Source organism: Bos indicus x Bos taurus, chromosome 10 (assembly GCF_003369695.1).
Source record: "Bos indicus x Bos taurus breed Angus x Brahman F1 hybrid chromosome 10, Bos_hybrid_MaternalHap_v2.0, whole genome shotgun sequence".
Taxonomy (NCBI): Eukaryota; Metazoa; Chordata; class Mammalia; order Artiodactyla; family Bovidae; genus Bos; species Bos indicus x Bos taurus.
Window position 1 is genome coordinate 72489438 of NC_040085.1, and position 13215 is coordinate 72502652.

General features: G+C 32.5%; 1 protein-coding gene across 10 annotated transcripts in view; it reads left to right on the plus strand.

Moving 5' to 3' along the window:
- The window catches only part of GPHN (gephyrin), a 538290-nt gene that overhangs the window by 121708 nt on the left and 403367 nt on the right, over positions 1–13215 (plus strand). For all 10 annotated transcript variants that reach the window (XM_027552205.1, XM_027552200.1, XM_027552202.1 and 7 more), the window contains exon 2: positions 6766–6844. In XM_027552205.1, the coding sequence (XP_027408006.1) occupies positions 6766–6844 (79 nt within the window). The remainder of the gene's footprint in view (positions 1–6765; positions 6845–13215) is intronic.

Sequence of the window (13215 nt, forward strand, 5' to 3'; positions counted from 1 at the left end):
CTTGTGGCCACATTGTTTTTAAATATTTCATAGGTTGTCTTTTCATTTTGTTTATGCTTTCCTTTGCTGTGTAAAAGGATATAAGTTTGATTAGGTCCCATTTGTTTATTTTTGCTTTTATTTCTGTTTCCTTGGGAGACTGACCTAGAAAACATTGGTATGATTTATGTCTAAGAATGTTTTGCCTATGTTCTCTTTTAGGAGTTTTATGGTGTCATATTTTATATTTAAGTCTTTAAGCTATTTTGACTTTATTGTTGTGTACAGTGTGAGGGAATATTGCAACCTTATTGATTTACATGAGGCTGTTCAGCTTTTCTAACATCACCTGTGGTAGAGATTGTCTTTTCTCCATTGTATATTCTTGCCTCCTTTGTCAGGGATTAATTGACAATAGGTGTGAGGGTTTATTTCTAGGCTCTGTTCTATTTCATTGATCATAGTGACAGCTAACTTGTTGTTGAAACCTGGACTTTTGGGGTATTACACTGTGAACTGGGGTTTTATTTAAATCTTCTGTTTTAGCTGGCTTATTCAGATACTACCCAGGCAGGTAAAGGGAGATAAACATTTCTTCTTTATGTCAGACTGCGGTAGAAGTTGGACATGACTGAAGCGACTGAGCAAAGTGCAGGGGTAGAAGTCAGGTTCTCCATTTTACCTCCTTTGATACTCTATAGATAGGGCCTCCAAGGCACTGCTGGGTGAGCATGGTATTTCTGGCCCCCCACTGAGTCCTCAGTGATCTCTCATTGCCAGGGATTGGTAGGTGAACATCTATGAGGATGAATGAAGATATTTGGAAGTTTTCCTCAGAATTTGAGTTTCCTTGGAAGGAAAGTTATGACCAACCTAGATAGCATATTCAAAAGCAGAGACATTACTTTGCCGACAAAGGTCCATCTAGTCAAGGCTATGGTTTTTCCAGTAGTCATGTATGGATGTGAGAGTTGGACTGTGAAGAAAGCTGAGCGCCGAAGAATTGATGCTTTTGAACTGTGGTATTGGAGAAGACTCTTGAGAGTCCCATGGACTGCAAGGAGATCTAGCCAGTCCATTCTAAAGGAGACCAGCCCTGGGATTTCTTTGTAAGAAATGATGCTAAAGCTGAAACTCCAGTACTTTGGCCACCTGATGCGAAGAGTTGACTCATTGGAAAAGACTCTGATGCTAGGAGGGATTGGGGGCAGGAGGAGAAGGGGACGACAGAGGATGAGATGGCTGGATAACATCACTGACTCAATGGACATGAGTTTGAGTGAACTCCGGGATTTAGTGATGGACAGGGAGGCCTGGCATGCTGTGATTCATGGAGTTGCAAAGAGTCAGACATGACTGAGTGACTGAACTGAACTGAACCCACTAATTTAAAAAGTCAGACAATAATGTCCGTGATTGTGGGCGAAAAGAATCCTTGTACCTTGTTGGTGGAATGTAAAATAGTGCAACTGCTATGGAAAACAATTTTGCAAAAAATTAAATATGAAATGTCCATATAATCCCACAATTCCATTTTTGGGGATATACTGTAAAGAATTGAAAACAGGCATTCAAAGAAATATTTGAACATGCATGCTCATTTAGCCTATTCACAATAACCAAAAGGTAGAAGCAGCTCAAATGGCCAACAAAGGATTAATGGATAAACAAAAGTGGTACATACATACAATGGAGTATTATTAAATGTAAAGAAGGATGATTTTTCTCTGTACATGGATGAACCTTGAAAACATTATGCTCAGTGAATGAATCCAGACACAAAAAGGCATGTATTTTGTGCTTCCATTTGTATGAAATATGTAGGATAATTAAATCCATAGGGACCAAAAAGCGGATTCGTGGTTGTCAGGGGTTGGGGAAAGGGAAAGAAGAATGGGAACTTGCTGTTTAATGTGTAATAGGTTTTCTCTTGAGATAATGAAAATGTTTTGGAAATAGAGGTGGAGATGCACAACATTGTACATAAATAAATGTCCCAGAATTGTGCACTTCAAAATTGTTTTTATGTTCTATGACTTTCATCTAAATAACAAAAAATGTACATTAGAGATTTATTTTAAAATGAAACCAAGAATTATGGAGTTAATTTTTCTTATCAGTTATTAATTAAACTATATGATATATTTTCAAAATAAAATAAATTAAGTGTTTATATTTCTTGACATATTTTAAATTACAACATACTGACATTTTTCCACCAAACTTTCACACTGTGATTATAGAAAGTGACATTTTCTTGAAAAATATGTGTGTTCCCAAGACCCAGCTCTTAATTTTGTGGTGTTTATTAGTCATTGGTACAAAAAGCATAATTTTTTTGGTTGGCATATACTGGGGCAAAAAGCAACAGAAAAATGTGATGACCAAACTGATTGATTTGCGTGTAATGTATTTATGAAAGAAGCACATTCACTAGTTTCTGAAAGTGTACCATGTTCTTATTTATAATTCAGAACCAAAATTTGTTGCACTGTTGAAATATATCTTAAACTTAATACATGTATTAGGCGGGTAAAGGTTCAGAATATTTGTTGATAAAGTATTGATATTTAGATTCTTTATTCTGTTTTTAACTTAAAATTTGGATGTGATATGAACTTTAGAAAATATTTACCTCCTTTAGCAAAACTCTTTTCAATAGCTATCTAACAAGCCTTTGTAGGAGTGAAGGTTTATTCTATTTTAATTAAGTCTTCAAAACTTTCAGATTCTTGAAGTTTGTAACTAAGCTCTCATATTTTCCAAATTGGGCAAGAACTTTATGAGAACAAATGTTTTGATAAAATATATTATTGCTTCAAGTTCAGCTCAACTGGAAACCAACTTTTCTTATCGTGTGGCAACATTTTATTTTTTTCCACTTGGCTCTAATTAGGAAATAATGTAATAATGAGTATTTGTGTTAAAATTAAGGAAAACAGAATTTGTCTCAAATCAACAGAAGTGTCTGTCAAATATGGAAAGAAAATTATATATTGATAAAAATTACTTATCTCATTGTGAAAAAAAGGTGAGGATTATCTTTTTGCATTTAATAAAAAGAATACAAACTTGATTTCAACTTCAGATCCATCCTTTAAATGCATCATTTTCTGCATTTAACATTTGCATCAGAGGCAGATTTAGATTTAGAGATCTTATAACTTTGAGCTGTAAGAAAAGGGAATATAAAATCCAAGTAAAATAATAGGTAATGGATCTTTGAAAGGAGCAAGGCAAGTGTTATATTCTTCTTGCTCCTTAAGAAGATTTGAATTGGTTGAGATACATAATGAAACTGTTAAATTAAAATAGGAAATAGTTGCTTAATATTTATGCTAACATATGTTAGCATATGTTATATATGTAACATTTAACATATATATAACATATTTTAGCATAATATAGGAAATATTCACTTAATGTTTGTCCTAAAATAATGGTAGAGTTTTAGTTCCTCTTTAATTTTAGGATGTATGTTTAATCAAGGTGTAGACTCACATTTTAGATTTTTCCCCCAGCATTTTAACTATATTGTTCTATTGTCTTCTCTGTTCTATAGTTTATGTTTGATACTCAGCTGTAAGTTTTATTGTTTTTCCTTAGAAGGTGATGTGTTCTGCTGTTTTTAAGATTTTGTTGTTATCTTTGATTTTCAGCAGTTTGACTGCTAAGTGTGATTTTCTTTCACATTTTCCAGTATAGCCTTGGCTATATTTGCTGGGTCATTGAGTAATGTATTTATATCAGTTTTGGAATATTCTTAACTGTTTTTTCTGAAAATATTGCATCTTCCTCATTCTTCTCTTTTCAGCTATAGTCTCATTGGCTGTTGATTCCAGCATGTCTCATGTTTATTTTATTTTTTTTTCTTTTTGCTTCAGTTTGGATGTTTTCTGCTGATCTCACTAATCCTGTGTTTTGCTGTGTTGAGTTGGCTATAAAATCCAGCCACAGATTTCTTAATTTCAGATAGTGTATTTCTCAGTTCTAAAATTACTGTTAGATTCTTTTGCGTAGATTTAATTTTCTTTGTTGAAATGTTCCTATTTTCATCTACTGTGACTGTTTTTCTATTTTTTCAACTTATGGTTTTCTTTAGATTTTTCTTAAGTCCTTGTCTTCGAATTCTGTATCATCTGTGGGTTAACATATACATTATTTTTTAAACTGGCTATTGGTCACATATTGTGCTCTTTACAGTATTTTGTATCAAATACTGTTTATTATATGATCATAGAAATTGATGTAAATATTACTTTCTGTCAATGTTATATTAGAAAGAAATGATTAAGTGTTAAACCATCTCAAGTCAACCACAAGTTGAACTGGGTGGTTTGAGTGACAGCTTTAGATATATTCAGTCTACCTCTGGTTTTAAATGTCTTAAGGGCCAGACATATTGTGTTGCAGTCATTTCTCTCTGCTGTGGCTTTGTACTAATGTGCTGTGAGATTGTTGGAGATTTTACTCTGCCATGTGGTTCTTCACCCTTTTGCTCATCTTCCCTCTCAAGGTGGGATGCTTTTGATTGATAGCAAATATATTGAGGGGAGATCGATAGAAATTGTACACTGGGAATTGTACACTGGGCATGGTAGGCACAGTTTGTTGCAGAGTGACGTTAACTTTAACCACCACAGTACTACAGAGAACATTATTTGCCCTATATCCTGTTCTCTTCTCCTTTCCCCAAATCCTCTTATGCAGTCCTGCTGCTGCTAAGTCGCTTCAGTCGTGTCCGACTCTGTGCGACCCCAGAGACGGCAGCCCACCAGGCTCCCCTGTCCCTGGGATTCTCCAGGCAAGAACACTGGAGCGGGTTGCCATTTCCTTCTCCAATGCATGAAAGTGAAAAGTGAAAGTGAAGTCACTCAGTCGTGTCCAACTCTTATCGACCCCATGGACTGTAGTCTACCAGGCTCCTCCATCCATGGGATTTTCCAGGCAAGAGTACTGGAGTGGGGTGCCATTGCCTTCTCATTCTGGCCCTCAGCAAAACTCCCAGAAGAAAATTTTCATGTGTTTTGTGGGTCCCATGGGATTCCCATGAGCTATCAAAAACTATACTCGTTTCTCTTTTTCTTAGTAGTGTCCCTCTCTCTAATTCTTATGTTTAAATGGCAAATCCTTTCAGAAATGAAACAATCAGGGGGCTCAGCTTACCCAGAAACAGATTTCACTTTTCTCCTAGTTTACCTTTTTTTTTTTTAAATCCAAAGTTCTCTATTCCCTTTATTTTTTTTTTTAATTTTATTTTATTTTTAAACTTTACATAATTGTATTAGTTTTGCCAAATATCAAAATGAATCCATCACAGGTATACATGTGCTCCCCATCCTGAACCCTCCTCCCTCCTCCCTCCCCATACCATCCCTCTGGGTCGTCCCAGTGCACTAGCCCCAAGCATCCAGTATCGTGCATTGAACCTGGACTGGCATCTCGTTTCATACATGATATTTTACATGTTTCAATGCCATTCTCCCAAATCTTCCCACCCTCTCCCTCTCCCACAGAGTCCATAAGACTGTTCCATACATCAGTGTCTCTTTTGCTGTCTCGTACACAGGGTTATTGTTATCATCTTTCTAAATTCCATATATATGCGTTAGTATACTGTATTGGTGTTTTTCCTTCTGGCTTACTTCACTCTGTATAATAGGCTCCAGTTTCATCCACCTCATTAGAACTGATTCAAATGAATTCTTTTTAATGGCTGAGTCATACTCCATTGTGTATATGTACCACAGCTTTCTTATCCATTCATCTGCTGATGGACATCTAGGTTGCTTCCATGTCCTGGCTATTATAAACAGTGCTGCGATGAACATTGGGGTACACGTGTCTCTTTCCCTTCTGGTTTCCTCAGTGTGTAATATGATTATCTCAATAGATGCAGAGAAAGCCTTTGACAAAATTCAACATCCATTTATGATAAAAACTCTCCAGAAAGCAGGAATAGAAGGAACATACCTCAACATAATAAAAGCTATATATGACAAACCCACAGCAAACATTATCCTCAATGGTGAAAAATTGAAAGCATTTCCTCTAAAGTCAGGAACAAGACAAGGGTGCCCACTTTCACCATTACTATTCAACATAGTTTTGGAAGTTTTGGCCACAGCAATCAGAGCAGAAAAAGAAATAAAAGGAATCCAAATTGGAAAAGAAGAAGTAAAACTCTCACTATTTGCAGATGACATGATCCTCTACATAGAAAACCCTAAAGACTCCACCAGAAAATTACTAGAACTAATCAATGACTATAGTAAAGTTGCAGGATATAAAATCAACACACAGAAATCCCTTGCATTCCTATACACTAATAATGAGAAAACAGAAAGAGAAATTAAGGAAACAATTCCATTCACCATTGCAACGGAAAGAATTAAATACTTAGGAATATATCTATCTATTCCCTTTAAAAATATGCTGTTGGGGCATAGTTTATCATTTTTTTTCTCTAGTTGTTGTGAAAGCAGTGACTTGCTACTAGAGTGGTAATTAATTTTGTAAAAGTAAGAATAAAATTTAGAACTATATATTCACTCTTTTATATATTGTATTTATATAAAGTCTGTGTGCTTAGATTATTGGCTTTTTTATTGAATATTAATATTTGCTACTTAATCTACCAGGCCCCAAAATTAATCATTCTTGATGTTTAGAAAAGAAAAGACCTATCCTGATAACCAATTTTAATTTCAAAATTCCTTTTGGATAGTAGTAAATTAACTGAAATGGAAACAAAAATTAATTTTCCTTTCTCCTTTTCCTGTTTAGTGAGTGATAGTTGCTTCAGAAATCTTGCAGAAGATCGCAGTGGGATAAATCTCAAAGATCTCGTACAAGATCCTTCTTTGTGAGTATTTGGTTTTCAGTCTTAAGTATAAATTAAAACTTGGTGTGACTTTTCTCAGAAGAGTTGTAACTCAGCACTAATTTCAGGTTGAGTAATTTCTTCTTTTCTAAAAATTTATGTTACATGTAATGAAGCACATAGAACAGTTTCAACAGAAGTGAAGTTATGGAACGCTTTCTGTGTAGAAATAGAAGAGATTTTAGAAGAAGAGATAATGAGAGTAATGATTGACTTTCAAAGAGTATCTACTAATGTTTGATGATATCTTACCAATGTGGCAGTAGATACTAGGCAGATGATTAGTAGTTTAGTTGCTTGGGAGGCAAGATTGAATTTGTTTACATTAGTTTTAAACATTTTTGAATAACTTGCAATAATAATTTGTAAGTATAATTTAAAATGTAAAATATTTATAATAACAATATACTTGAGTATATTGAATATATTTCTGATGTTTTAAATTTGAAAGTTGTATGTAGCACAAGATTTTTGAGGAGTTCAGTAGGTTTCAGTTTTTAATGTACTTAATCATAAGTCAGTTCCTTTCTTTATCAGCACGTATTTCATATCAGAGTATAATATCACTTTCTGTTTCTATTTCATGAATCAACTTTTTTGCACTTATATATTAAACTCCAAATCATACATGCATGCTGTCTTTTGTAGGAACATATCCTTCCAGTAAGATCATCTTTTATTAAAAAAAATAATCAATACTAGTTAAGCCGTAGGCAGCAGGGAAAGAAAATCAAGTGCTGGCAGATGCTTTCCTTAATGATATTTAATGCATTCAGTAAAATATATTACAACAAAAAATTGGTCTTCCACATTATGTGTAATCTATATTCATACAAGTTTTACTAGTAATTCATTTAAAATGTGAGGAATAAAATACAAGAGTGTGTTGAACCTGAAGGTTATTGATTCCTTAATGATGGTCCAAGTCATTTTAAAAAATGTAGTTACTAGACAGAATGGTGAAAATGATTGAATATTGAAGTTATTATAATGAACTCATTGTTATAATGAGTTCAGAAATGAGTTTTCAATCCCAACTTTCTAAATTTTTTTCTTTTTAAAACGTTCTCTTTTCTTCATTTAAAAGAATTGTCAGTACTCTTTCTACATGGTTTTTATTGAAATGAAGATTGACAAGTTGTCCTTTCAATTCTATAAGTATTTAATGAAGAATAGAATTATTCTATGTGGATATAAATATTCCTAGTGAATGAATATTGAATAACATGTTCATGAGTATATGGAAAGAAACTTTATAATATCACTGAAAGATTTCATCCACTTGAATGAATAAAATAAATTATTCCATTATTGTATTATTTATAAGGTATATTTTTGGTGCATTGGAATTATATATCTTTTTAATGCAGTCTTTGTGGGAAAAATGTGCTTATATGGATTTCAATGATATCAAAGCTGTGGAGAATTACATTTAAATAATGGATTATAGTAATGAGTTATAGTATTTTGAAATACTTTGGTACTTCTTCCTAGAATGTAGAATAGTATTCATCAGGTAATCTATCACTAAAATATTATTTTAATCTTAGTATTCTAAGAGAAATTTATCTCAGATCACTATTACATTGAGTGGACAAAATAATTCTGAGCCTATGTTTTAAAGTAGTCAGATATCTTAGCTTAACATCATTACCTTAAGTTGGCATTAGTCTCTTGGCATTAGTGTTGAATATAAGAATTCAGTGAGCAAGAATTTGTCTTTGCCCTTAACACCTGGATTGGGGAAGAACTTTTTTCTTAATAAGAATTGTCAAAATGTACTATTAGTGACTGATTCATTTTTTAGAAATAGGTTTCTTGGTAAAATTCTTTAGGGAAAGTAATGCCTGGTGTGGAAAAATAATTATTTTGGGGGTTGTTATAATGGGAAATATTTTATTCTGAGTTACTATTCTGTAGCAATATTTTATATCTCTTGGGTAAGGATTTTTTTTAAGCCAACTACCTTTTTTTCCCCCCGGCCTAGACTCCCAGACTCTTGACATAATTCATTACTTTGTTCATTAATTACTTTGTTCATTAATTTGTGTGCACTACTATATGGTTCTATGTGAATTGTTTTGGTTGTAACATTAAGTAGGAAATATGTGAAAAATAACTTTTCTGAAAGAACTTTCTCAAAAAATCACTGGCATTTAATGAGTATTCTGCTAGGCTACAGTCCATGGGGTTGCAAAGAGTCGGACACTACTGAGAGACTTCACTTTCTTTCCTGACAAGTGTAAGGGTTGCTAAAATTGTATGTTATTTCAATACAGGTTCTAAATAAAAAATATCAATAAAATAAGGTATGTATATTAAATGAATGCTCCATATGTAAATATGCCTGTCAGATTTGTATTATGCTTCACCTACTTGAGCGCCTGATGAAGAAAGGAGTTGATGTGTGAAGAAAACTGTACTTCAGTCACTAATGCTGTTAGAAAGAAGGAAAAAGTAGATCGAGGAGATCCCAGGCTACTTTGGTCAATGTGACACTCAGAGTGGTATTGTAGAGTGTTTTAATCAGATAAGTGAACAGGTATAAAATATCTATAAAATCATTGTAGTAAAAGTAATTATTGGGCTTGAGTGAACTGAGTGAGCTATATTGTGTGAACATGATGAAGGAGGGATGGTATGGGAGGAGGAAAAAAATTGAGAAAGTTGTGAATCCTTAAGCAAGACTTTCTGGTCTTGCTACTAACTTTTTATCTGTTGTAATTGAGAGCAGAGTCTGACTTGTAGCAAGATTGCGATGACGGGAATACCTGAGAAGCTCTCTTCTTTGGGAAGTTACTCTAAGAATATTTGTTTCTAGTGTAGTCCTGTAGGTGTTACATATAAGACCAAGTAGAAGAACCTTTCACTTTTTTGCTAATAATGTGCAAAAATGTTTATTTGAATTATTAATTTATATGCATATTAAATTTTGAAATAATTAACTGTTTTAATATATCTTCTATTTATGATTTTAAATATTTTAAGAATGATTTCTTCTGTTGTATGCATAGTTTGTCAGTTAGAATTGTTTTATAAGACTTCTTGTTTTAGTTGTGGTCTTCAATGGCACACTAAAAAATGTCAAATTTAGCTTGATGTCATCACCCTATTAGAAAGATATCTGGGCTACAGTCCGTAAGATCACAAAGAGTTGGACATGACTAAAGCAACTTAGCATACCCACACATATCACCACATTAGAAACATATCTAATATGATAATATAATTTTCATACATAAAAGGAATTATTCTTAGCATGATACAATTAATTTTTATTCTCTTTAAGTGGAGGGTTATATGCTATTTAAATCATACAAATTCATTTATACTTTTTCTTGTTATCTATGCAGGAGAGCTGACTACTATATGGAAAAGAGATACTTTATATAACATACTTTTAAGTTATATCAGTTGTGTTCTCTATAGTTAAAATTCTCAAAAATGCTTTCAAGTTTCCATTGTTTGGTGAAGATGAAAGATAAAACATACTACCATATTTATGCTTTAAAGTTGTTTTTGCTTACTTATAAACCATTTAGCAGAGATAATTATTTGAACTCAGATTCATTTTATAGAAATTATTAAAAGCTGTTTAATAATCAAGAGAGGAAATATAAAAATGAAAAAGACCAATAGAAATTGAACACTTAATTTTACTATTCATTGTGTTGATGCTAATTGTGTGTGTGTGTAGTTGGTTATAGATGGATATATCATGTTTAATTTGCAAAAGCTCTTAAAAATTTACATCCGTTGTATATATGTGATATGTAAATCAGTTAGAGGAAGAACTGTTTAATTCATAGAAGAATTGGCCATCTCCGAATATTAGAAATATAATTCATAATGTAGGATATTAGTATTTTTTTTCATAGAGCAAATAGGGGAAGAATTTTGCAAAACATGACAATTATGCCAGTCTTTGTTATTTTTCTTTCTGTTGCTCAGAATATGTTTTCAGTTGTTCCAGTGATGTCAAGATTTTGAAAAGATTTTCCTGAGTTTACAGCCTCTTGTGATTTTTAAGAAAGGATGATTCAGTGAAATAGGAGAGATCTTAATTATAAATTCTGGATAAATTGTATTATGGATGAGGAATACTTCTTGTCAATATTCTTGGTATTTTTTTTAATTGTAAAATAAACATCACATGAAATTTACTGTCTTAACCAATTTTAAGTGTACAGTTCAGTCATGTTAAGGATATACACACCGTTGCAAGCTCTCCTAGAGTTTTTCATCTTGGAGAACTGTAACAAAAACTCATAAAACATTAACTCCCTATTTTCCTCTCTCCCCAGCCTCTGGCAACCACAGTTCTTTTTGTTTCAATGGTTTTGGAATACTGTAGGACTCTTATAAGTGGCATCATACAATATTTGTCTTTTTGTGACTTTTGTCTTTTAGTTAGCACAGTTGTCTCAAGTGAGTTCTATCATGTGTCAGAATCTCTTTCTTTTTTAAGGTTGAATAATATACCATTATGTGTGTGTGTGTGTGTGTGTATGTATGTATGTATATATATATATATATATATAAAACACAGTTTGTTTACTTATTCATACATTGAGGGGCACTGAGTTGCTTCTTCCTGTTAACTGTTGTGAATAATGCTGCTCTGAACATGAGTATGCAAATATCTCCTTGAGCCACTGATTTCAATTCTTTTGTATATATACCCAGAAGTGGAATTGCTATATCATACAGTAATTCTGTTTTTAGGGTTTTGAAGAACTGCTATAGTGTTTTCTGTAGTGACTGCAACAACTTACATTCCCTCCAGGAGTGCATATGTATTCCAGTTTCTCCAATTCCTCATCAATACATAATTTTCTGTTTTTTTTTTTGTTTTGTTTTGTTTTTTCATTTTTTAACATAATAGCCACCTTAATGGGTGTGAGAGAGATGTTCTTAGTATTTTTAATTGAACTTTACTTCTTTTGTCTTTAAATAATTTTGATGCAGATAATCTAGAGGGTAAAGAAAAATAAAAGGCACTCTCTATGATTATTACTATGATTATTATGATACTTGGTACCTTGTGAAGTAAACTGTGTTGCTTATTAGTGAAATAGAAATTCTTTTCACTGTCATTACAAAGATTATAAAGTACAAATACATCCAGGGTAATTTTGTAACAATAGCATTTTCCTCAATTAATCTTTCATGTAGTATATTGTATTACTTGTCTTGTATTACTACTGCTCTTGTTATACATAATCTGTAAAGGATTGCTTTTGCGTAAAATTTTTTTTCTTGTTTAGTTAGAAGTTTCCAAATTGGAAGTGTTGCATACTAATTAAATAATAACAAAACCCTTCTAGCCGAAATGTATTTTGATAGTACAAATCATTAGCGTTTGATGACAGCATTTAATGTTTAAGAGCAAAGATAAAATTCTGCAAAATAGTATTGCATCTAGTTGTAAATTTTTTAGATGTAAAAATTTTATTTACATATATATGCTTCTTTAGAAATCATAGCACCTTTGGAAGCTGTTCTCATCATAGTTCTGAAACACAGCCTCATCCCCTTGAGTATACTTGTCTTCACACTACAGTCTGATTGAATGATATTTTGGTCCCTTGGATCATAACATTAAATATGAAGGAAAGGCAGGATTGCCGTCTGGAAAGCAATCATATCTAAATATAGCCTGTACTTATCTGCTGGTGTTAAGACAGGTTGCTATGGTGAATTGAATTTCTTAAAAATGCCAGTCAGCAGAGGGTAAACAGTGGTTTTTGAACTGGTTATTTTCCATTGAGCTGTACATTCTTGTACTACAGGTAGATGATTTTAGTTAATTTTTTTTATGGCCTGTTTTTTAAATTTCAATTTTAGAGTATCTTGGAGACCTTTAATAATTATTAATCAAAACTGAAGAGTTTTTATATTGCTATCCTTTTTTTCTGAAGATAAATTTCCTTTGATATAGGAATGATTTTTCCAATGACAACATTTTAAGCATTATTGATTATTCATTTTGCTCTGCTGCCAGTAGTTCTGCTAAATCTGACAGACACCAAAGCTGTCTTGTCTATAATAATATATCTAATTGAAAGTTTTTATCCTTTTTAACCAGGTTCCTTGTGGATTATATGATTATTGTACTATAAAGTGCATTTTTGGACAATATAGCTTAATCTAGGCTGGTGCTTGGTATTATGTACTCTATGTCAGAACTGCAAAGACTTTGGATTTTATCTACTTTTAGAAGACTTTCTCTCATTTCCATCGTTCCATACATTTCTAAGAATGTATGTGGCAGATTTTGTGGGCTCATTTCTAAAGAATTTATTTTAATCAAAGCGTTAGTATATGTTCATTTTACATTGTTCTTGAAATTA